This window comes from Argentina anserina, chromosome 4 (genome assembly GCF_933775445.1).
Source record: "Argentina anserina chromosome 4, drPotAnse1.1, whole genome shotgun sequence".
In the NCBI taxonomy this organism is placed as follows: domain Eukaryota; kingdom Viridiplantae; phylum Streptophyta; class Magnoliopsida; order Rosales; family Rosaceae; genus Argentina; species Argentina anserina.
The window spans coordinates 26,113,371-26,139,713 of NC_065875.1; the positions used below are offsets into that span (position 1 = coordinate 26,113,371).

Sequence of the window (26,343 nt, forward strand, 5' to 3'; positions counted from 1 at the left end):
CCAAACCCAATATAATGCCACCATTCGAGTTCTTCGTTCTGATAATGGGGGGGAATATGTGAATCATGTCTTTCAGGAGTTCTTTAACACACACGGAATTGTTCATCAAACAACGTGTCCTTACACACCTGAGCAAAATGGGGTTTCTGAACGGAAAAATCGTCATTTACTTGATATGGCTCGGTGTATTCTTTTTAGTGCCCACATGCCTAAATACCTTTGGGGTGATGCTGTCATTACTTCCGCCCACCTTATTAATCGTCTTCCATCTCGTGTTCTTCAAGGGAAAGTTCCATATGAGGTGCTTGCATCTCATGTCAAATTACCCTCGTTTCACAATCTTCCTGCCCGTGTTTTCGGTTGTGTTGCTTTTGTTCATCTTCCACAACATCAGCGTTCTAAGTTAGATGCCCGGGCAGTTAAATGTGTTTTTGTTGGGTACGGCAGCCATCAGAAAGGGTACCGGTGCTACCATCCCCCTACTCGGAAGTACTATGTCACTATGGATGTTACCTTTTTTGAGGATATGAGTTATTTTTCCCCTTCTGATACTGCTCTTCAGGAGGAGAATTCCTATTTTGAAGAGCTGTATCATAGAGAGGGGGAGACAAGTGAGCCAGTCGATATGGTAACAAGATCTGTTGAGATTACCAAAGTGTCAGCCACACAGGCACCACCGGAGGTCGTCACTCAAGAGATTCAGGCACCAGAAGCTGACAACACAACTGCCCCTCATGTATCTCGTACTACTTATACCCCTGATCAATGCTCTCCTGGTGCAGAAGATCACTCATATGAGGTTAGTCATTCTATTCAGGCTAATAGTAGACAATATGTTTTGCCAAATAGGTCTACTCGAGGTCAACCAACAAAAAAATATGAACCTACCCTTCAGACTAAATCCAAGTATCCGGTGGCCAATTTTATATCTACTAAAAGATTATCTAAGTCATATGAGTCATTTGTGAATCAAATATCTACTGTATCAGTACCTAACAAAGTGCAGGATGCATTGGGCGATCCAAAATGGAGGAAAGCAATGGAGGAAGAGATGGAAGCATTACAAAAGAACAATACTTGGGAGCTTGTACCTCCACCATATGGCAAGAAGACTGTAGGATGTCGATGGGTGTTTACAGTGAAGCATAATCCAGATGGGTCAGTAAGCCGGTATAAAGCACGCCTAGTAGCAAAGGGGTTCACCCAGACATATGGCATAGACTATGATGAGACATTTGCACCTGTTGCAAAGATAAACACTATCCGGGTATTGCTCTCTATCGCTGCTAACTTGAACTGGCCACTTAGGCAGTTTGATGTTAAGAATGCATTCCTTCATGGAGAACTAACAGAGGAAGTATACATGGATCTTCCGCCTGGATATGTGGCCACTTCTCCAAGTAACTCCGTATGCAGATTGAGAAAGTCTTTGTATGGTCTTAAACAGTCACCTCGTGCTTGGTTTGGAAGATTCTCACAATTCATGAGGAAAATTGGATACGTGCAGAGTAATTCAGACCACACATTATTTCTCAAACACCAACAAGGGAAGGTAACAGCCCTAATCATATATGTTGACGATATGGTAGTTACTGGTAATGATACTATTGAGGTGGACAGATTACAAAAGCAGCTAGCCACAGAGTTTGAGATGAAGGACCTAGGTACACTCAAGTACTTCTTGGGTATTGAGGTAGCCCGGGGAAGTGATGGTATCTATCTGTGTCAGAGGAAGTACATCCTTGATCTACTAACGGAGACAGGGATGTTAGATTGCACTCCAATTGATACTCCAATTGAGCAGAACCATCGGTTAGCAGAGTATCCAGATCAAGTTCCCACTGACAAAGCTCGATATCAGAGGCTAGTTGGACGCCTGATTTATTTGTCACATACCAGGCCAGATGTTGCATATGCAGTAAGTGTAGTGAGTCAGTTCATGCATAATCCAAGTGTGGATCATATGGATGCTGTTATAAGGATTTTGAGATACTTGAAGTCAGCTCCAGGGAGAGGAGTAATGTTTTCTAATCACAACAATATCTTTGAGATTTGTGGCTTCACAGATGCAGACTGGGCTGGAAATGTTACCGATCGGAGGTCCACATCAGGGTACTATACCTTTGTTGGAGGCAATCTTGTTACGTGGAGGAGTAAGAAACAAAATGTGGTAGCTCGATCTAGTGCTGAAGCAGAATACAGAGGTATGGCTCAGGGAGTGTGCGAATTATTATGGCTTAGAAATCTACTAGAAGACTTGGGTATTAAGCCTAAAAGTGCTATGCAGCTGTACTGTGACAACAAGGCAGCTATTGATATTTCGCATAACCCTGTGCAACATGATCGTACAAAACATGTGGAGGTTGATCGTCATTTTATAAAGGAAAAGCTAGACGCAAAGATCATTAGTTTTCCTTTTGTTTCCACAGAAGAGCAACTTGCCGATATGCTCACAAAAGGAGTGTCAAAAAGAGTTTTTTATGATTCACTTAGCAAGTTGGGCATGGTCGATATGTATGCACCAACTTGAGGGGGAGTGTTGGCATGTATAGTGGCGGGAAACATAATCCGTGTTTTACGGAGTGAATCCCGGAAAGTGAATTCGTAGATTAGTATATATAGGTTGATATGTGTATGAAGAAATCATCAAGTTATATGTTCAATTAATTCCATTGATGTGTTGATTAAGCTTCAAGAGTTAGTAAAATACATGAACCAAAAGTGAGTCTTAGCAGAAATCAGAATGCAATGTATCTGATAATCATAAAAAACCGCACAGAAAAACGAAATGCTAATACCATATGCGAGCTGAAATTATCCACACATTGCATGTTCACCATCAGCCATTTGTCTTGCTTACAAGCAGTATCTAATGCCTGTAAGATTATTAACAAACTAATTTCAATTTCATTTTCTCAGTAATCATTAGACTTGTACAGTAAAAACATGATGCAGTAATGAGCGAGATAAAGTTAAAGATGACCATTACCTCGTCAAAGGTACCCTGGAAGAGTAGCTTAGAAGGAGGGAGATACATGGAAGCAGCATTACCATGAGATTTTTCGGGGTAGTCTGTAGAAGATTGGCCCTTGATGCTCAGCTCGCTAATTTCCTCTGTTTTAACTGTCTCAAAAATAGGTGCTTGCTGAAGATGTTTCTCTAGACCCCAAATTTCTTCATCAATACATTTCTTTGACATGAACCTGGTTAAATTGTTGGTGTGCTTTGGTGCAGAACCAGATGAGGATCGATTGGCCATTGATGCCTTTGATGGGGTAGTCTTTGAAGCACCAAACAACCTACAATTATCTTTTGAACTAACAAACAGAAAAGTATTAATTAAAAACCGTTGAAAAATAAATTTTGATTAAAACAAAAAAGCTTATGCATATAAAGAAGCACGAAAGTCTGACAACCAAGAAGAATAGAGGATCTTCTATGTAAAGTGCAATTTAGTGCCAAAAAGGATTAGATCATAGTACCATGTCATGGAGAGACACGCTGGATTTCCTGGTGAGGAAAATTCAGCATCTGACATTTTAATAAGAGAACCAGCTTTAGCAAGATCATGGGGGTTGGTAGCTGATAGTACTCGCACTTTGTCAAGACTGGTTTCCCTTTTAATAAAGTCCAAATTCTGTAGAAGCACCTTCTCTCGAAATGGCAGCTTCAAATTTAAGGCTTGCAGCCCAAATTTAACCCCTTCATTCTGCTTGAACTCATTTTCCATTTGTCTACTGTGTAGTTCCTCTGTAGCGAAAGTAAGAGTATCACCTGCCTCATTAACGTATATGAGAGCTTCTAATTTTTGGCTTACTTCTGTCAAACTAGATGTGGCTAAAGCAGTACCCTTCTTAATTCTCTTACTCTCAATCTGTCTCTTCATTGAATTGATTAAGTCTTTCAAATACTCATTGGCAGTCTGAAGGATATAATCATATGGAGCATCAACCACAGGCCAATCTGCATTCACGACAAAGTCTATCTTATACAGAAGTTCCCTCCAGACATATTCCGCATAGTGTGGACAGATTGGACTTATAAGACATGACTGCACATCCATAAAACGCCAGACTAATTCACGGTTCATTGCATTTGTACCACCACATGAACTCTTGTACCAATCTCTTGCATCTTGAAGCTCAAAAATTGAATCCAGGGCTCGTCGAAACTGCACAGCCTGATATTGCTCTTTGGTCCTGTTCAAAGCAATATTTATCTCATTGGCGAACACCTTGTCTGCGAAAGTAGAAGGAGGGCCACATCTCAAACAAGAATCAAAATCTGCAGCCAAGAATTCTTCATGCCACGATATCTCCTCAGTGAATTTTAGGATGGCTGTAGTTGCAGTATCAAATACAGATTCTGCATTGCTAAGTAGGAAGTTGATTTTTGCCTCATCGACAGCGCCATCACAAACATATGCCAAAGCAAATCGCATGACATCAACAGGAAAGACTGGCGGATATGCAGACTGGTCTAGCTTGGATAAAGAGAATGAATTTCCCATAAAACTATCAAAAGGAAATTTTCCAAAGAACTTGCCCCCAGGCTTTTCACATTTGGCACTCAAAACTCTCTCGTTTTCCCACCATTTTCGAACTTTTGCCTCAATCTCCAGGAGGAACTCTCTATTGCGCACTGCAGATGAGCTCGTCTCACCTTTGGCTGCCATTACATCCCCAATCTTGGTTTCTTATAGGCCTGAAAGTTGCACCAATGTTACAAAAACTACAAAATGCAAGCAACAGTGGTAAATTTCAACAAGGCAAAGTAACTAACTACTCAAAGCAAGTTCCATAAATGTGACAATCTAGAAGTCACTTTTATAACGAAAAGTAAATATTTCCTAGTACAATACCAATCATCATGAAGCTGATAATCACTTTTTCTGTTTTATTCAAGCTGCAAGTGTAAATGTAAATAGTCTCTTCCATATTACATCTAGCGCGCGCATACAATTACGCGTCTATCTTTCTTGAGACGGTAGAGCACGTACATTATTCGTGTTCTTGACTCACTACACTCCACAATCCACAACACAAGGCCCTAACACTAACCAAATGTTCAATCCATAACAGATACTAAGTTGGCGAAAATTCGAAACGAAAATGATAAGTGAAATCCTTAATTTCTAGCTTCCATCTACATTTCATTACTTTCCTCTCTCACAAATTCATACTTATAGAAACAAAACAAAAAATCAACTAAATTAAAAAAACGAGAACTATATGCATAACCAGAATCGGAAGCATGAAAGGTGCTTGAAACCTATTAGCCCCAAATCTCTTGACAAAATCGGCAGTAAAATACTAAGAATTACTTAATTACAGAGCTGTACACTGATTTGGGAACAAAAACGAAGCTCATTGAGTAAATACGTATGTACATTACGAAGCGTATACGAACAAGTAGAGAGGTATACATACGTACGTTGAAACGAAGCAAAAGCGAGAGTGAGAAAGCACAGCGAGGTTAGGATTGGCTCACCTTTGATGAAACTTCCGGCGGAGAAGCCGATGGATTGAGCTCGGAAAATAGTGAAGAGCGATGAGAGAGAGAGAGAGAGAGAGAGAGAGAGAGAGAGGCAGGAGGGTTTGGGTTTTGGAAAATGAAGAGACTTGAAAACCTTGCTGATTAAGTCACGAATTCGTTGTTTACTGGAATATTAACTGTAAGTCTGTTGTTAGTTAATGACCGAAAGGTCTCTTTAATAGGGAAACGTGCGGGCTTTCCACCAAAACTAGGCCCAAGTTGGAATTTGGAGAGAGGTTAACGATATTTATGTGTCTACTTAACATTTTCCAAGTTAATTAAGAAAATTTAAACAAGAAATTATGAAAATTGCACGGTTTTTTTAGCAAATATTAGAGCATCTCCAATAGCTTTGACATTTTAGAGAAAAATAGGGAATTTGTAGATTTTTGGTTTTTTTCCCACTCTAACAGTTTTTGCATCTCATTCTCTAAAATAGAGAAATTGATGAAAGAGAATTGTTGATTATCTAAATTTACAATAATATGCAAAAATATGGAGATAGTATTTGTAATAAATTCCCACACATTGGAACACACAATAAACATAAATTCTCAAAATCGGTTGAACTAGAAAAGAAAACTTAAATGCAAAAGATTAGTAATAAATGCATAAAATTATAAAAGTGTTTTAGAATGAAAATAATTGTGTATTATTGAATGATATGGGGACCTATATATAGGCATTACAAAACCACAATCCCGTAGGATTCGGAGTCCTAATCTATTACGGAGATGCTAATCTATCTCCTAACAGGAAACTTATTAGGCTAAGACACACACAAGGGTAGAATAGTAATTCTCCCGGAACACTCCCCCTTATGTCGCATGCCTAGGTTGCATGGTGCACACATCGTTGCCTCGGTAAAAACCTTGTCAAGCAAAATAAAAACCTCTTGGGTAAAAACAAAAGCTTGATCGAAGGGAAAAAGAGCACAACGCACCGTCTACATTTGATAGCATCATGTGAGCTAGACTCCCCCTGAAGTCTACGAAACAACTCCCCCTGATTAGTGCCATAATCATGGAGTACAAAAAACAACGTATACAACGTTCATTACATGCTTCTCAAACGTAGTCTTGGCCAATGATTAATCATTAATCTAGCCACACATCCTTAGATCATCAATGCTATACTTAGCCAAACTTAGATCTTAGGAAACAAGATTGCATAACAACTCAAAACAAGAGTTTGCAATGAAAATCAGATTCTCGGATAGAATGACCTTCACTTACTTAAACGGCCATAACTTCTTCGTCAAAATAGGTATCAGTGAACCGTAAAATGTTCTGAAAAGTAGACACCCGTGGCTTTCCAGTGACATAAGGTTCACAACCTCATCCAATCGGAGCAGTTCACAATGCTCTGTCGAAGTTAACTGACTTGCAAATTTCCAGACAGAAATGTCCTACTTTGCTAAAACGGCCATAACTCACTCAATATGATAGCTATGAATGAAACGTTGATGTCCCTGGAAAGTAGACACATAGACCTTTCCAACGGTACCAATTTCACCATATTTCATCGAGCGAGCTGTCTTATAGGTCTCGTTGAAGTTGACCTACGAAACTGGACAGATTCTGATTTGTCACATTTAATGTGTCTTTCGCGAAAAGAATGGGGGAATGGACCAATGAAGGACTGATTTTTGGTCCAAGACAGAACCGTACGCATCCTCTACGCTACCAGTGTCGACTGCTACACCAAGGCGTACGTTGATGTTGCTGGAGCTGCTGGCGGCATTGGTGTGGATAGGATTTGTGTTGGTTCACTAAGTGTAGAACTAAACCCATGTCAAAGAAGCAATGCAAGTCCAGTGACAATGCATAGGAGCATAGTTAATCACGTCATAATGAAAGCAATAGTGTCCCAACAACACTAACATGTATGAATGTATAGCTCATTGAATCTCTTCATCATCTATACTTAGACGGAATAGAGAATCAAGAATTAGCTTCATATGAACACATATGGGTATGAGTTCTTGCAACCAATTGTACTACGTTCTCTCGAACGTCGCAATCTGATTACATAAGCTCTCTGTGGTCTGGAGGCATTTAAAGTCCCTCAGGCACTCTCATATCTGCGTCAAGATCCCTTTACAGATATTCTATGACCACTATCATGTGCTGCAAATCAGTTTTCATGGACACTACTACTGATCAAGTAGCGGAAAGCAATTATGTCCATAACGAGAGAATATAACTCATCGTAGTCAATACTAGGATAATGAGACAATCTTTGCGCCATAAGTCCTGCATATATCGCATGACTTCATCTTTCTCATTACACTTACGAACAACGACCAACATAACAAGTCTAGTTCAGCCTGTATTGATTCTTTCCACTTCGGTCAAGTTGCTCATCGTTGATGCTTTACAACGGAATAAGAGCATAAGCGAATACATCATCAATCATGGGAGATCAATCCATTAAACACGCGCGCGCGCTGTATACGATCAATTTGTGAGATTTCTATTCTTCTCTAACATCAACAAAAGGAGTCTATAGCGTCCCACAGAAACTTAGTTGATACACATGTTTAGAGAATATCTCTTGATGATGGGCGAAATACTTGTGCCTACGCACTTCGCTTCTTTCTAGTTTTGATTCTAGAGAATAATGGTCTCCCCCTCATCTAGGCAGGAGCCAAGACCGAAGCTATGACCCTTACTAGTCCATCTTTGCGTTTGCCGCCCTTGTTTTGTGGTGCAATGCCACGGGCGCCGACAACACCACAGCGTACGATGGTGCTATCGCCGGCTTCCTTCCCACTGTCAGGGATGGTGCCAACGGTGCTAGGACCAGGTCATATGAAATTCTCTCATATTCTGAAAGTTCCAACCTTACCGGCACATCACAGCATTTATGTGCGATCTCGTCACTTTCGCAATATCGGTAAAGTCATTGAGCATCGAATCTTTGACTTTCTAGAGGTCGATAATGCGTTGCACATTTGCTCACTTTGAGTAGTGTGGGATCTTAATGAGACATAGTGCGACACAACGTCAATTCCTGGCGTTAAAAACCAGAATGGGAGCATTCCATATCTCCCCCTAACGACGGGAAGTATGTCTCATCAAAGTGACCGTCTGCTAATATCGCAGGATAGAGATCAACGGTTGTAGATTGGAAATAGCGGACAAGTGTTGGTGATTCATAAATCATAACCAACCAGAATACTTAATCGTTTCAAGTAGACCCATGGAGATAACTACAATAGAGGTACATAAATAACGTTAACCAAATAGGCGTTAGTGAAAAGAACGTTGGGACCGTATCCAGTGACCATCTGGTACGCACTAAACGCTTGGCAAGTTATGGGTTTGAAACGAATAAGTGTCGCTGCATGCAACATCATTACATATATCCATGCAAAAATCGGCAGGTTAGTACCCATAACCAAGTCCGAGCTCTGCTAGATCGTGCAGTGAATGAACATGAGGAATAATATGTTTAACGACGATCCTAGTAGACATGTAAAACGAAATCATCAAAGTCGTGGGGGTGAACTCTTCAACGGTATCCATTCAAATAGATTTGAGAGGATAGGAAGGGTGGTGAGCCCTTAGGATGATGATCATAGCTAAAAACTTTAGCGAATGCAGCATTTCTTGTGGAAAGCAAAGCGACGTGTGACCAACGGGTCGATGCTCTTAACCTATACAATAAAAATACCGAAAAATGTCCGCATTCGGTTGGATAGGGTCCACTAATGTCACCTTAAATACTTCGTAAGAATGAAATGTTCTCGGTTGGAGCCTTAGCAAATAAGGACTTCCTTGAAATCTAGCAAAAGAACAAGCTTTGCAAAATGAGCGATGGGCATCAGAGATTACCGTGGAGGCATTAGAAAACACGGGAGGCATCACAAGCTCCTGTGAAGGAGGGAATGCCGCCATCGACGACCTTAGTGCCATGGAGCCGCCAAAATAGGCAGGCCCGGCCTCACCGTGTAGAGCATGGGTGAGGTGGTCCTCCAATCGCTTCGTGAACATGAAAAATATATGATAATGTGAATTTCAAAGAACTCGAATCATCATATCTTGTTCAAAATGACCAAAAAAACGATCATGTCAAAACCGAGAAGACAGTAAAACCGAACCCATGATTCAAAGAATCTTGAGTTACATAAAGCTACTACTGCAGGCAAGCAAAACTATGTCTGCAAGCTAACAAAGCTACTGTCAAAGCTTGAAAAAGATACTGTCAATGAAATCGGACAGATTTATTCATCTCCATTCTTAACACAAATATCAAGATGAAAATCCATCATTGGCATGTATGGCCTTTAAAACTTAGCAAGGCACGAAGATATACAACACAATTTCCGCACGAGATCCGTAAAACAACTACATGCGCCGTAGGACAGTGTGGGTGGTTACGCAATTAACAAGACACTCGATTTCACAGCGGGACATGCTCAAAATGAAGATTAAGAGAGTCAACGACGCGGTGAACTTCTCTACACAATACGCCGTAGGATATTGTAAGAGAGGGGATTGAAACAAATGGCAATCCCATCGAATGTATCACATGGCAATAGAACTACATTCTTCAACTCAAGAGTTGGAAAGACATGGTATTGGAGCAGTTGAATACCAAACAATTTGGGTGGTAAAAACCATCCAATTGGTGCGGGTGGTCACCAATAATAATAAAATCATTTGAGATATGAAACGACTTGGAGAAAACCGGAAAATTAACCGGAAAACCATGTCAAATTAACTTAAAACCGGGTGAATTTTGGACTAGGAAAACATGGCAGCAAGAACTGCTGAGATATGCCGGAAAAATGACGAGAAAGGACGAAAAAAACGTCAGAAAAACTCGTCGGAAGCCGGCGGCACCGATTGCCGGAAATCCGGCCTGCAGTGGCCGGACCTGGCCGGTATGGAGGCCATAACTTCAGGTACGACAGGGAACGCCATCCGGAACCGGATGGCGGTGCCGGAAACGCCAGAATAGGGCCGGAAGGCGGTGCCGGAAACGCCAGAATAGGGCCGGAAGGCGGCGAATACGCCGGTAAAACGTCAAAAAATGTTACGGAAACGCCGGAATAACAACCGGGAAAAACGACGTCAATTTTGACGTTCCGAGGTCCGTTTTCCAAATTTGAACGTCCAAAATCACAATGTAGTGCTATTGGGGTCCCATGTAACCCAAAAGCGGCCAATTTAAAAACCACGTGAGTTGCAAACGTTGACCATGCATGCTAAACCAAGGCAAATAAAATTCTCACGAGTCCAAAAAAGACGATAAATTTTATAGAATATGCCAATATTTAATACAACACAACCAAACTTCCAATTCCAATAGACGACTTAAGCTAAAGTCGAGTAATAATCATGGCAATGCCAACGTCATACTTGAAAAATAGTAAGCAGAAGACATAGTCAAAATAGATTGACTAATCAAAAGTCCGCAGCAACAAAATCTTGCATATCGGATCGGGCGGAGCCTTAGCCTGAGGCTCAAAATATTTGCTTACTTGAGAATGGAAGAATGTTACTTTTCCATCTCCAAAATTCCGTCAAGAAATAGATAAAGGTGCCAAAAATGACATGCGTTTCTTGGATGTGGAGTATGCATCAAGGTTAACTCTGATAATACAACGTCATAGACGTTCATTAAAACACTTTAAAGTGTGTCCCATAGAATTCGTTATTTTTGGGATCTTTTGTCAGCAAATAGTGCTGCATCAGAGTAATGGATCAACTCAAATAAATGAGTACGTAGACCTTGGGATTATCGTTTATAGACATGAGTTTAAGAAAACTCAAACATTCAAATAATAGTCGCGATGACGACGCATCCATAATAAACGAGGGTTGTATTGGTTTCGAATAATCGAAATATTCAAGTATGTAACCGGAATTAGAAGGGTTGTGATGTATATAGTCACAAAATAATCGATGCATATCGGCGATTCTCATGATCGCACCCAAAACAGCGGTGCACTCAGGCGACCACACGAAATCGATATCTTCTTTTTTAAATAATAACGTGCCTCCCCAAGGACCGTCACACGAAAAACGTCGACCAAGATAGGAATCATATCCCTCTTTGGTCTCATCGGCGTTATAAGAAAGGCCGGAAAAGAAGACATGAAAAAGGCTAATAGCGCCCGATAATTTATATATATATCTTCAAAAGCAGCAACTTTAAGAAAAAACATACTTGTTGGTCTGCCAAATAGACCGCATATAAGTAAATTGCTCTGCAAATCGATCGTCATGCATGAAGTTGCTTGTTGAATTCCTTTTCGATCTTCGTCCGATGACATAAAAATCTTGGGAGGATACGATCAAAATCATATGTAGATGACAAAAGTATCGTCCATCTCGGCATGAATGTCATCACCATAGTACGACGAGTGATCACTTTTCCTATGGAAGCACGTGAAACATAGTTAGAAAACGAAAACGTGCAAATAAACGATTTAATAAGCAATAGGAAAAGAAAAAGGAAAAAAAATAGTTTAAAGGCCCAAAAGGCTATCGGGCTCGTCAGGCCATAGGCCCAAAAGGGTAGAGAAGACGGGAGTAGCTTCTCTTGAGCAAAGAGTTTGCTTGTGCAGTTCGCGTTCCTTGCGTATATATGCGGGTGGAGCAATTTTGAATCCTCTGATGCGGGGTCTTGCGGGGCAAAAAGATATTTTTGCGGAGCGAATGCGGAAGAGACCCTGCGGGGCTGCAGGGCTGCAGGGGGGGTCGCAGGGGCTGCAGGACAGAATCTGCGTGCGGGGCTGCCTGCGTGCGTGCGTGCAGGGGCTGCGATGCGGGGGCTGCAGGGCAGGGCAGCGTGCGGGGCTGCGGGGGTAGCATGCAGGGGCTGTGTGCGGGGCTGCAGGGGCTGCACGCGGGGTTGCAGGGGTAGCAGCGGGGGGGGGGGGCTGCAGCGACGACGAGCAGGGGCTGCGCCAACGAGGAACGTCGACGGGAATATGTCGGAGGCCAGAGATGACGGTGGCCGGTGGTGGAGAAGAGAAAAAAAAATTTGTAGGGCTCTAAAAGTTCAGGGTTTTAGAGCAACGTACTGATAACGTGTTTCAAGATGAAAATAATTGTGTATTATTGAATGATATGGGGGCATATATATAGGCATTACAAAACCACAATCCTGTAGGATTCGGAGTCCTAATCTATTACGGAGATGCTAATCTATCTCCTAACAGGAAACTTATTAGGCTAAGACACACACAAGGGTAGAATAGTAATTCTCCCGGAACAAAAAGTAGATTTAAATATAGAAAATAGTTATAAATTTGCTTTAGTTGTATAATATTTTAGTATAATAATAAATGTACATATCTGCAAAATAAGAAAACTGTTAGAGTTGATGTTGGAAAATTATGAAGATTTTAGATTTTGTTTCTCCATAATAGAGAAATTATGGAGAAACTGTTGGAGATGCTCTTAGTGGACAAGGACACATCAAACAAAATCTTAATTTTTCTATTCACTAATTCATTTCGAAACAACTAAACAAGCTGAGTAGAGGGAAGATCATTTTCCAAAGTTGATTCTTGCATTCAGGAGTTCTCAAGAACAGTGTCCTATTATGGTAGTATTTATTGGTTTCTTTCACTCTCTTTGAGCTCAGTTACTTGGCTTAGTCCTTGTCTCCAACTTGAAGCTTTCCATGGACGCTGCTAATGCGCGACGCAGTTCCTCGTCTTCCTTTCTTCTCTACTTGCACTAACTGTCCCCCAGTTCAGGCTATCCAAGGAAGCCTCCAATGCGCCCACCAGGTCCTCATGATCATCTTCTTTTTCTGTAGTAACAATGTCATGGATTTTAAAGGTACTTGCACTACTTGGTTCCAAGTCTTCCAGCCCCTCCACGAGATCTGCCACTGCACACAGTGGTTCTTCCTCATCATCTTCAATTATGTTGGCGTGAAACACGGTTCCGGATTTCACGGAGTGAAACACGGTTCCGGGTTTCACGGATTCCTTTTGTAGGTAGACTAGTATATATATGTACATCATGCGTGTATGAATAAGATCAATTAATCAAGCAATTGTAAATTGTTCTTCCACTTGGTATCAGAGCCTCTTGCTCTGTTTTTCTGGGAATTTTTTTTTTCTTTCCTCTCTCCGGCAGCTAGCTCGGAGCGACCTCCTGTTCTTACCTTGGTCTCCTTGAGCGCCGTGACCTTCTTGTCCTTGCTGGTGAGCACGTCCTCCTTTCACCAGCTCGGAACTTCCCCGGAGCCGTGACATACCCGACCCGGCTTCTCCTCCGCTGCACCTCGCCGCCGTCGATCCTCTTCCTCGACCCGAAGTAGTCTCTCGCTCCATCGACGAGACCTTCCTCAGAGTTCATCGACCCGCTGCTTCACTCCTCATCTCTGCCGCTGCTCCTCATCTCCGAATCGACCCGCCGATCCCCCCGATTCACTGCTCCTCATCTCCGAATCGACCCTCCGGTGGTCCCTCATCTCCGAGACGCCGATTCACCCTTTTCCCGCCGCTGTCCCTTTCTCTCCTCTCTTTCCCGAAATTTTCCTTCAGAAACCCTACATTTATCTCTCAACCCGACCCGACCCGGTCCGCCGATCCGACCCGACCGGTCCGCCGATCCGACCCGACCGGTCCGCCGATCCGACCCGACCCGGTCCGGTAAGAATCAGTTGTCTTTTTCCTTGTCTGTGCATCCTCACTGTCAGTGCAAGTGCACCAAAGACAGATTCTTTTTTAATTGGTATGGCTTTTAATATTTCTCACTCTGGTAGTTCTGATACATGGATTATTGATTCTGGTGCATCTGATCATATGACTTATGACAAATCTTATTTTACCATATTATCCCCTTCACCCGTACCCTATGTTACTAATGCTAATGGTGAGCCATTTCCCGTGGTAGGGACAGGGTCTGTTCGTATTACTCCTACCATAGAGTTTCACAATGTACTCTATGTACCTGCTCTATCTCACCATTTGATATCTGTTCCCCAACTGAACGCTGACGCTCAGTGCTATGTGACCTTTTTTCCTATGTATGTGATATTTCAGGATCTTCTCACCGGACGAGTAATTGGTCGGGGGTATTTGCGGGGCCGGTTGTTTCATTTGGATCTGACGTACGCAGGGGAAAAACCAGGGGGGCAGTCTCGGACCGCGTTACTCTCCACTTCTGACAAGTTAAGTGAAATTTGGTTATGGCATCGTCGCTTAGGGCATCCATCTTTTAGTGTTATGAAAAAATCCATGCCCACTTTGTTTATTAATGTGGACGAGTCTTGTTTATGTTATGAGACATGTGTTTTGGGCAAGAGTCATCGATCAACTTATTCCCCTAGTAGTTCAATTAAAAGTTTTCTTCCTTTTGAATTAATTCATTCTGATGTTTGGGGACCCTCTAAAGAATCTACTGTCTCAGGCATGCGTTATTTTGTGTCATTCATTGATGAGTGCACACGTCTTTCATGGATTATTCTTCTTAAAAATAAAAATGAAGTTTTTCCAGCTTTTCGTACCTTCCATGCCTCTGTCCAAACCCAATATAATGCCACCATTCGAGTTCTTCGTTCTGATAATGGGGGGGGAATACGTGAATCATGTCTTTCAGGAGTTCTTTAACACACACGGAATTGTTCATCAAACAACGTGTCCTTACACACCTGAGCAAAATGGGGTTTCTGAAAGAAAAAATCGTCATTTACTTGATATGGCTCGATGTATTCTTTTTAGTGCCCACATGCCTAAATACCTTTGGGGTGATGCTGTCATTACTTCCGCCCACCTCATTAATCGTCTTTCATCTCGTGTTCTTCAAGGGAAAATTCCCTATGAGGTGCTTGCATCTCATGTCTCATTACCTTCTTTTCATAATCTTCCTGCCCGTGTTTTCGGTTGTGTTGCTTTTGTTCATCTTCCACAACATCAGCGTTCTAAATTGGATGCCCGGGCAGTTAAATGTGTGTTTGTTGGGTACGGAGGTCATCAGAAAGGGTACCGGTGCTATCATCCTCCTACTCGGAAGTACTATGTCACTATGGATGTTACTTTTTTTGAGGACATGAGTTACTTTTCCTCTTCTGATACTGCTCTTCATGGGGAGAATTCCTATTTTGAAGAGTTGTATCATGGAGAGGGGGAGACAAATGAGCCAGTCGATATGGTAACAAGTTCCGTTGAGATTACCAAGGTGTCAGCCACACAGGCACCACCGGAGGTCGTCACTCAAGAGATTCAGGCACCAGAAGCTGACAACACAACTGCCCCTCATGTATCCCGTACTACTGTTTATACCCCTGACCAAAGCTCTCCTGGTACAGAAGATCACTCATCTGAGGTTAGTCATTCTATTGAGGCTAATAGTAGACAATATGTTTTGCCAAATAGGTCTACTCGAGGTCAACCCACAAAGAAATATGAACCTACCCTTCAAACTAAATCCAAGTATCCTGTGGCCAATTTTATATCTACCAAAAGATTATCTAAGTCATATGAGTCATTCGTGAATCAAATATCTACTGTATCAGTACCTAACAAAGTGCAGGATGCATTTGGAGATCCAAAATGGAGGAAAGCAATGGAGGAAGAGATGGAAGCATTACAAAAGAACAATACTTGGGAGCTTGTACCTCCACCATATGGCAAGAAGACTGTAGGATGTCGATGGGTGTTTACAGTGAAGCACAATCCAGATGGGTCAGTAAGCCGGTATAAAGCACGCCTAGTAGCAAAGGGGTTCACCCAGACATATGGCATAGACTATGATGAGACATTTGCACCTGTTGCAAAGATAAACACTATCCGGGTATTGCTCTCTATCGCTGCTAACTTGAACTGGCCACTTAGGCAGTTTGATGTTAAGAATGCATTCCTTCATGGAAAACTAACAGAGGAAGTATACATGGATCTTCCGCCTGGATATGTAGCAGCTTCTCCCGATAACTTTGTATGCAGATTGAGGAAGTCTTTATATGGTCTTAAACAGTCTCCTCGTGCTTGGTTTGGCAGATTCTCACAATTTATGAGGAAAATTGGCTACACGCAGAGTAATTCAGACCACACATTATTTCTCAAACACCAACAAGGGAATGTAACAGCCCTAATCATATATGTTGACGATATGGTAGTTACTGGTAATGATACTATTGAGGTGGACAGATTACAAAAGCAGCTAGCCACAGAGTTTGAGATGAAGGACCTAGGTACACTCAAGTACTTCTTAGGTATTAAGGTAGCCCGGGGAAGTGATGGTATCTATCTGTGTCAGAGGAAGTACATCATTGATCTATTAACAGAGACAAGTATGTTAGATTGCACTCCAATTGATACTCCTATTGAGCAGAACCATCGGTTAGCAGAGTACCCAGATCAAGTGCCAACCGATAAAACTCGTTATCAGAGGCTAGTTGGACGTCTGATTTATTTGTCACATACCAGGCCAGATGTTGCGTATGCAGTAAGTGTAGTGAGTCAGTTCATGCATAATCCGAGTGTGGATCACATGGATGCTGTTGTGAGGATTTTGAGGTACTTGAAGTCAGCTCCAGGGAGAGGAGTAATGTTTTCTAATCACAACAATATCCTTGAGATTTGTGGCTTCACAGATGCAGACTGGGCTGGAAATATTACCGATCGAAGGTCCACATCAGGATACTTTACCTTTGTTGGAGGCAATCTTGTTACGTGGAGGAGTAAGAAACAAAATGTGGTAGCTCGATCTAGTGCTGAAGCAGAATACAGAGGTATGACTCAGGGAGTGTGCGAATTGTTATGGCTTAGAAGTTTGCTACAAGATTTGGGTATTAAGCCTCAATGTGCCATGCAGCTGTACTGTGACAACAAGGCAGCTATCGATATTTCACATAATCCTGTGCAACATGATCGTACAAAACATGTGGAGGTTGATCATCATTTTATAAAAGAAAAGCTAGACGCGAAGATCATTAGTTTTCCTTTTGTTTCTACAGAAGAGGAACTTGCCGATATGCTCACAAAAGGAATGTCTAAAAGGGTATTTTATGATTCACTTAGCAAGTTGGGCATGGTTGATATGTATGTACCAACTTGAGGGGGAGTGTTGGCGTGAAACACGGTTCCGGATTTCACGGAGTGAAACACGGTTCCGGGTTTCACGGATTCCTTTTGTAGGTAGACTAGTATATATATGTACATCATGCGTGTATGAATAAGATCAATTAATCAAGCAACTGTAAATTGTTCTTCCACTAATTACATAACTACTTATGGGATCAATATTGACCTGTACCGAGGTACTCCCACTTTGCGACTCCATGGAAGCTGCCAATGCGCGTTGTAGTGCCTCTTCTTCTTCTTCATCTGCTGCTGCTCCTTTGGAGGTACTTGCAATACTCGTCTCCAACTTCATCCGCTCCACAAAAGCTTCCAATGCGCGCAGCCGCTCCTCTTCTTCTTCTTCAGTTACTTTAGTACTCATGAGGCTAGTATTCAAGGAGGGAACTAGATCATCTTTTGAGGTTTAGGGTTGACTCACACTTTATACTTTCTATTGAAGCTTCTAATGCGCGCTGCAGTTCCCCCTCTTTCTCTTCTTCAGCTGCTTTAGTATTCATGGGGCTAGTATAAGTAGACCGCACTAGATTCTCTTTGGAAGTACTTCCACTCCTGGTCTCGAACCTCATGCTGTTCATCGAAGCTTCCAATGCACGTTGCAGTTCCTCTTCCTCCTCTTTAGCTACTTGCTTTTTCCAGGGGCTACTATCCAACAAGGGTATTAGGTCCTACACCAAACATTAAAATCAAATAAAATTTTTATCTTAATATAATGTTAGAAAACTTCCTGGGCCAACCTCTAAGATTAAGTGGGAAATTTACAAAGAAGCATCACAGACAGTAATTTACCAGTAGTAAATCGTCCGGTTGAACCATTCCATTCCACAAACGCAATGCTTGGCCGGTGATGGGATCAATAATGATCACTACAGTTCTAGAATCCAATTTGTAGCGTCTGGAAACCACAGTGCCTATAGACTGATCAGAATACTCCTACGATACACAAGAAGCATTTCTCAAATTAACAAGAAGAATATAAGACACTAAGCACATGGTATAGTTAGTTAGCAACACTGAAAATCAAAGGTACGTACGCAACCTACCTGCCAAAAGATGAAATTGGTGCTAATGATCTGAGCAATCGGTTCGTGAGCCCAAGTATCCCAATTAAGCTTCACAAAGCAAGAGAATACACAAACCGAAGTTAGAAGCTAACAATTCAATGTAACTAATAAACTTAAACCGACATACTATGTCCCAGAGAACACCAAATCTTAGTACCTTATGTGAGCTGGGATCCTCCCTGCATTGCAAGTTCACCAGGAGCCACTTGTCTTGATTACATGCAGCGTCCATTGCCTTTAATACATCAGTTAAGGAAAACAAACATCAATTTCATGTTCACAGTAAGCATTCAATCAACTTGTGTGCTATATATAATTATATTTTATGCGGTTGAAAACATCGCACATATATGATCATTACCTTGTCGAAGGAACCCTTGAATTTTAGATTATAGGGAAGATGAGAGTGTAAATTATCTTGTGATTTGTTGTCACTTGTAGATGTAGCACATTGATTCATATGTTCACTTATACGATGCTTCTGTTCACTTTGCTTATCAAACCATTCTAGAACCTGAATATGATCACTGTACATCTTAGGCTTCTTAGCACCTTGGTTTAGTAAGTCCCATTCACCATGTTTCTGTTTAACTTTCATATCACTGCCTTTTCGCTTGGACATGGTAGTGTTGCAGCACATAGGCGAGCAATCAGATGAGGATGGCTCTAACTGTGCGGTAGTTAAACTAGGGGACCTATGATAATTTAAGTAGGAAGAAACATGTGTTGTTTAGAGATAAATATACATACACACACATATATTGATACAAGTACAGAACTCTGACAATTAAAGAGAATTAGGTAATATAGAGTACTTACCATTTCAAGATTAAAGTAGTTGGCCTTCCAGGTATCAGAGGTAGAGCCATGATCAGGTCACCCCGAGAGCCAGCTCTTGTAAGATCATGAGAGTTAGTAGCTGACAGAACTTGCATCCTTTCAACGCCGATTTGCCTCTTAATTATGTCCAAATTTTGTATAAGGACATTATATTCACTAAATTGTAGCTCAAAATCTAAGGCTTTAGCCCCAAATTCAACTTCCTCATCATCCCCCATCTTTGATGTAAAGGTTTTCTCCTTGACATATATCAAAGCTTCTATGTTCGGGTATAACTTCTTATATCTTTCAATATCAATATGTTTTTTCAGTGAATGAGTTATGCGTTTCAAGTACTTGTGGATACTATGGAGGGTTGAATTTTCGGGAGCATCAGCTGCAGGCCAGTCTGCTTGTGCCACAAAGTTTACATTGTGCAAAATTTCCTTCCACACATATTCCGAATAATGTGGACAGACTGGAGCAACAAGATGCGTCTGCAGTTCCATATAACGCAATACCAGATCACGGTTCATTGCATTAATACCACCGCATAAACTGCTGTACCAATCCCTGGCATCTTGAAGCGCAAGAAATCCAGACTCAAGGGCTTCTCGAAAGTGGAGAGCCTCGTAGTGCTGCTTGGTCTTGTTCAAGGCAATGTTCATGTCATTGGCAAATACTTTATCTGCAACAGTAGAAGGGGGACCTTCTCTCAACCAAGACTCAAAATCTGCAGCCAAAAATTCTTTGTGCCATGACATCTCATCAGTGAGTCTTAGGATGGCTGTGTTTGCAGCATCGAGTAATACAGAATCTGCCTTGCTATGTAGAAACTTTATCTTTGCAGCATCAAAAGGACCATCACAAACATAAACCAAAGCGAATCTCATGGAATCAACAGGAACCTCTGGTGGCCATTTCAGCTCAGATAGACTGAATGGTTTTCCCATAAAACAACTATCAGGGAGCTTGTTGAAGAACTTGTAGCCAGGCTTTTCAGAGCTGTGAACTTTCTCATCCTCCCACCATTTTTGAACCTTTGCTTCAGTCTCTAGGAGAAATTCTCTATTAGCCTTTTCGGATGCGCTTACCTCACCTTTGGCTGCCATATGAGAAAAGCTACAATCTGCAAGCAACAATGATAAATTCCATAAGGCACATTCACTACATACATAAAAGTTACAATGAGAGATTTTCCATAGGGGATAGGTAAAACCAAGGAAGGTTCACACATGAAACAATGTGACAGTCTACAGGTCAGTCCTAATAAACACTCGATATTTAATTCTAGAACTCAACCTTATGAAGCTGATAATCACTTTTATCTTATTCAGGGCACCAGCCGCAAAGTGTAAAAGTTAAGTAAGATGAATCTTCCATACAACATATATCGTATACAATTATGTGTTTATCTATCTCAAGCGATACAAAATAAGAGCACGTACATTATATTTGTTCTCTACTCGTTACACTCCACATTCCACACCACAACACAGGGCTAACACTTCCCAAAATTCAATCCATAATAACTATTAATCTACCGAAAATTCGAAACAACAATGGCAAGTAAAATCCCGAGTGTTTCTAATTCTATCTACATTTCAATGCTTTTCTCTCTCACATTCATACTTCTACATACAAAAATTTCAATCAAATCGGAAAACAAAAACGATGCATAATCTGTTTCAGAATCAAATGAGATTGAAGCAGAATCAAGTCATATTAGCCCCAAATTTCTTATCAAATCGGCAGTAAAACACTAAAAACTACTGAATTACAGAGATGTACAGTGATTTCGGTACAAAAAGCAAAGCTCACTGAGTACATACGTACATACATTACCGAAACGTATACGCACAAGTAGTCATTTAAACGAAGCGCGGCGAGGTTAGTATTAGCTCTCACCTTTGATGAAAATTCCGGCCGAGAAACCGATTGACTGTGCTCGGAAAAGAGCGAAGTGCGACGAGAGAGAGAGAGAGAGAGAGATAGGAGTGTAGAAGGGTTTTGGAAAATGAAGAGACTTGAAAGACCTTGCTGATTAAGCCACGAACTGTTACTAAAAGATCCTGATTAAGGAGACGTGTGGACCTCGATCAAAGACTATAGGCCCAAGTTGGTAAGCGAAACACTCCCATCAATGTAGCGGCCCAAGATGTGTCCAATAGGCCCACCAAGCTGCCTAACAAGTGAAGAACTCATTCCGATCAACCATCACTGCCGGCGAGACCCCCATAGAATTGAGGATGAGTGGGATACGTTAGTGAACTTTCTACTACTAAGATACTGCGGAAGAGAAATCTTAGTATTTATAGGCTTCGTGTGTAAGAGAAGCACTCAAGGAATCTAAAACCCTGTTTCCCAAAAGGTAGACTTCCTAAACCTTGTTGCTCAAGGTACATAAAATCCTCACGACAATGAGCAAAATATCCTTCATGTAAATTGAAGTTTTGGCCTTTTTGAAAGGAAAGGAACTAATCCGCAGATTATACGCATGGTGTTTGTTTCGTTAATTTCTACTATACTAATATATAAAACTAGATTTTCGAATTATGAAATAATGTATATAAAAGTCTTCAACAACCTGATATTTAAGTATAAATCTAGAATTCATCAAAACACTAGGAATTAAGTAAACTAAATCTTTACAGTGAACTAAGAAGAGAAAGAAAGTGTTTCTACAATCAGCAAAGACAGAACTTGCAACTCAGAAACTGGGAATTCATTGATGAAGAAAGAAGCACTACTGCCGGCTAATTAAGGTTAGTGATCTCACTAAGTCGAGCTAGGTTAATTAAATTCAACTAAACTGCGCTAAGGTTCTTATCGCTTCTGTTCCTTTCTCCTCCTCATCAGTGCTAATGATCGGCTTTTTATCGTCGGAGATGTTTACTTCCTCAACTTGTATTGAGTCACCTTCATGCTTTCAAGGAAGCTACCAATGCCCACTGCAGTTCCTCATCTTCTTCATCAATTTTATCTCCAACCGAATCATCTTAAGCAAATTCAACAAATTCCTTAAGTACAATAATGATGCATGGAAATGTAATTTACACATCACATTGGAAGATCTCACAATCGAGAACTCCAAACATATATACATACCGTCACTTTCCTCTAGCTGAGGTTGAGAACTTTCTTCTCCTGGATGATGGTGATCCTTGGGGCTATTTTCCAAAAATTGTACTAATAGATCCTACACTTGCCAAAATTTAACATCAAGTAAAAATTTTGAGGTGGTTCATGTAGTTTTGACCAGTGATTGGTTAAATTTAGAAACTTGCCTTCAGCAGACATTCTGGTTGAACCATTCCATACCACGAACGCATATTTTCACCACTTATGGGGTCAATGATAAGTACTACAGGTGTATATACCAAGTTGTAGTAGGTGCAAATTTTCCTGACTTCATTTGAATCATCATACGCCTATGTCATTAATTGGGAAAACAACATCTCAAAATACAGATTTCTAATATGTTTCATCAGAACTATCCTGTGATATATAGGAACTGACTAGTGACTACTAACCTGCCAGAAGATAAAATTAGTGCTGATGATTTTTGAGACAGCTTCATTAGCCCAGGTGTCTTGATTAATCTTCGCAAGTTAGCAGTATATAAACACCAGGAGTGAAGCCATATCTACAGAACAAATTAAAAAACTAACCAATAAACGAAATGTAAAATGAAATGATACCTACCATATGTGAGCTGATTTCCTTAGTCGATTGCAAGTTTACCAGGAGCCATTTGTCCTCAACAGAAGCAGTACGTTTTGCCTGCATCATTAGCTACAAGACATTAAACAACCACATACTATAGGTGTACAGTATAAAGACTATGCATTAATTTCATACCTTCTTGAATGAGCCCTGAAACAATAGCTCATAGGGAGGATGATATAATGGAGCAAGAATTTTATCTGGGAGTTGATCATCATTCGGTTTTGGTTCTCTAAGATCAGAATGTTCCATTTTCTCCTGGAACAACTTAAATGGATGTTTCTTTTTCTGCTGGTACAATAGCTCAGAGGGAGGACGAGACGTGGGAGTAAGAACTTTATCTGAGAACTGATGACGTTTGAATTCCCATACTCCAGGAGCAGTACGTTCCATTTTCTCATAGAAGTCACTGAATAACAGAGAAAAGAATATTTTGCTCGTTAAACTACTCATATACAGATATACTACACGCATATTATATGTATCAGTTCCATAAACATCCATACTTAGTTAAGAAATGAGTAAGAATTAACAAAAAGACATACATCACGAGTTCAGAACTCAAATTTGAGGCATCAATTTGAACTATGTAAGATAAACAGAAGTGTTGATTCAAATTGTAACTTAATGCAAGGAGCACGAAGATTCAAGTTTAAATAGTGAAAAACTAAAACACAACATACATGGGTTATATGAGCAAAATGTTCCGAGAAAGAGGGTGCTCTAGGCAAACTTGCAAATATATATCTGCCACAAGGATATAATTACCGGCTCACCAAGGCTGCAGCTGGCCGTCCAGGGGATGGAGGACTATCCAGTGTAAAATCTTCAAGACCATTGGTGCCAGAATAAGCTTGTACCTTAACCGCGTGAAGGCCGATTTCTCTCTTAATCAAGTCCAAGTTTTCTTGAAGGACCTCAATCTCTCCGAATGGTAGTTTCAACTCTAAGGCATCAGCCCCAAAATTTACTGCTTCTTCCTTCTTCAACTTCAGAAATGACGTACATAGCTGTTCAGTTTGCCTATAATCTATATCCTGGCGAATGGTAAAATCACCATAGATGTATGATATCAATCCATCTAGCATGTCCTCGTCCGGAGCAGAAAAAGTCTTTGTTTCAGTGTCAAAGTTATCTTGGAGTATCCTCAAGCACTTTGCTTCCCATCCATCAACTTCCTCCTTAACATATATCAAACCTACTGCTTTCTTTTCTTCTTCTGTCGCATCATATATACCATCATCTAACTCTTGGAATTTCGTTTCAAGCTCCCTCATAAATTCAATTAGATCTTGCAAATACTTATTGGCACTTTGGAGTATCAAATCCGGGGCATCAGCGGCAGGCCAGCCTGAATTAGTTACTACAAACCCCTCCTGTTTCAAATATTCCCGCCAGACATATTCACTATAGTGTGGACAGATTGGAGCAATTAGCCGTGTGTGCACATCAATATAGCGTAGCACCAAATCATGGTTCATACCACAAGGTCCGCAGGAAACCCTATACCAGTCCCTGGCAGCTTGAAGTTGAAGAAAGCCAGCAATCAGGGCTTCTTGAAACATACAAGCTTGGTAATAATGATCACTGTTATGTACAGCGATATCGATCTCATTCGCAAACACCTTGTCCGCAAAAGTACTGGGGGGGCCATCTCTTCTGATTCTTCTCACAAAAGAAGAAGAGTCTGCAGCAGCAGCCATATAAGCTAGTTGTTCACTAATCCATGACATCTCTTTAGTGAGCTTTCGGATAGCAGAATTTGCAGTATTAAATAATATTCTAGGAGAATCACCACCATCACAAGAACAAGCCAAGGAGAGTCTCATGGCATCAGTAGAATAGGCAGCTCTCCAAACTGTTGGAAATACTGGTGGTTCTCCAATCAACAGATGTATAATCTTCTCTGGAAGTTCGTCTGCGCCTGAGGATTTGACATTCCATGGCACATCATCATTTCTTAATCTATGATAAGCTGAACAACACTCTAGCTTAGAGATTAGGAATGCCCGTCGTGATAAACCACCAAACAGGTAGTTTTCAAACCACTTCTTCCGATCATCCCCCAGTTCATCATCACTTGGATAGTGAGGGTTGTCAGGAGATTGATGAGCATGGACAAAAACGCCTTTCTCTTCCCACCATTCTCGAACCTCTGCTTCAATCTCTAGAAGAATCTTAATCTCTAGGAGAATGTTCTCACCTTCGGCTGCCTATTAGAGTAAAATTGTTTGTCAAAACAAACCAGCAAACATCAGAACGATTACTGTTATACAAGGCTTCAAACAAACATAATAAATTAATAACAATCTTCGATGCATCTCACACACACTATGATCTTTTCTATACCACCTAAACTAAAGTGAAACAAGAACCCAAACAAAAGTCCACAATTCTGCAAATATGTATGAACCTATGTTGAACGTATAAATAAACTAGTGTGATCTGGAAACCAATTAAACAGATTAAGAAGAACAAGATTTAGAATTCGAACTTGCCAATTTCCTAAGAGCAGGTTTGGATCTGTCCATTATGAGATGAAGAGGCGCTGAATATAATCTCTGCGAGATGAGAGAGAGAGGTGAAAAGGAATTCCCAAATCTACTGTTTCTACATTTTTATGGAGAAAATAAAGGAATAATTAGGAAAATTTATGGATGTTTCAGATGAAATAATTGTGTATTATTGAATGATATGGGGGCCTATATATAGGCATTACAAAAACACAATCCCGTAGGATTCGGAGTCCTAATCTATTACGGAGATGCTAATCTATCTCCTAACAGGAAACCTATTAGGCTAAGACACACATAAGGGTAGAATAGTAATTCTCCCGGAACACTCCCCCTTGTGTCGCATGCCTAGGTTGCATGGTGCACACATCGTTACCTCGGTAAAAACCTTGTCAAGCAAAACAAAAACCTCTTGGGTAAAACAAAAGCTTGATCGAAGGGAAAAAGAGCACAACGCACCGTCTACATTTGATAGCATCATGTGAGCTAGACTCCCCCTGAAGTCTACGAAACAACTCCCCATGATTAGTGCCATAATCATGGAGTACAAAGAACAACGTATACAACGTTCATTACATGCTTCTCAAACGTAGTCTTGGGCTAATGATTAATCATTAATCTAGCCACACAT

General features: G+C 40.9%; 2 protein-coding genes across 7 annotated transcripts in view; one reads left to right on the top strand and one right to left on the bottom strand.

The window, feature by feature from the left end:
- The first annotated feature begins 5,071 nt into the window (after nucleotides 1–5,071).
- Nucleotides 5,072–26,343, top strand: part of LOC126791313 (21 kDa protein-like) — a 114,250-nt gene continuing 92,978 nt past the window's right edge. The window contains exon 1 of the mRNA XM_050517751.1: nucleotides 5,072–5,081. The gene's annotated coding sequence lies outside the window, so the exon portion shown is untranslated. The remainder of the gene's footprint in view (nucleotides 5,082–26,343) is intronic.
- On the bottom strand, nucleotides 22,134–25,785 carry LOC126791289 (leucine--tRNA ligase, cytoplasmic-like). 6 transcript variants are annotated; one of them, XM_050517723.1, is made up of 8 exons: nucleotides 25,694–25,785; nucleotides 23,968–25,408; nucleotides 23,335–23,608; nucleotides 23,218–23,256; nucleotides 23,007–23,119; nucleotides 22,761–22,878; nucleotides 22,582–22,672; nucleotides 22,134–22,471 (listed from the first exon to the last, which is right to left on the bottom strand). In XM_050517723.1, exons 1-8 carry the CDS (start codon nucleotides 25,728–25,730, stop codon nucleotides 22,395–22,397), a joined length of 2,190 nt encoding a protein of 729 aa, XP_050373680.1. In that variant the 5' UTR covers nucleotides 25,731–25,785; the 3' UTR covers nucleotides 22,134–22,394. The 6 variants fall into 6 exon arrangements, 2 of the variants coding, with proteins under 2 accessions (XP_050373680.1, XP_050373679.1); XM_050517722.1 differs by having other exon boundaries at nucleotides 22,761–22,904; nucleotides 23,007–23,075; nucleotides 23,179–23,256; XR_007671810.1 differs by lacking the exon at nucleotides 22,134–22,471 and having other exon boundaries at nucleotides 22,592–22,672; nucleotides 22,761–22,882.

What these genes read in the sequence shown, in the direction of transcription:
- LOC126791289 (XM_050517722.1), bottom strand. Translation starts at nt 25,730, where the DNA reads ATGGACAGATCCAAACCTGCTCTTAGGAAATTGGCAA. An exon ending in GCTGCAGCCTTGGTGAGCCG is followed by an intron (nt 23,609 to 23,967) that starts GTAATTATATCC and finishes TCTGTTATTCAG; the next exon opens with TGACTTCTATGAGAAAATGG. An exon ending in AGGAAATCAGCTCACATATG is followed by an intron (nt 23,076 to 23,178) that starts GTAGGTATCATT and finishes TAACTTGCGAAG; the next exon opens with ATTAATCAAGACACCTGGGC.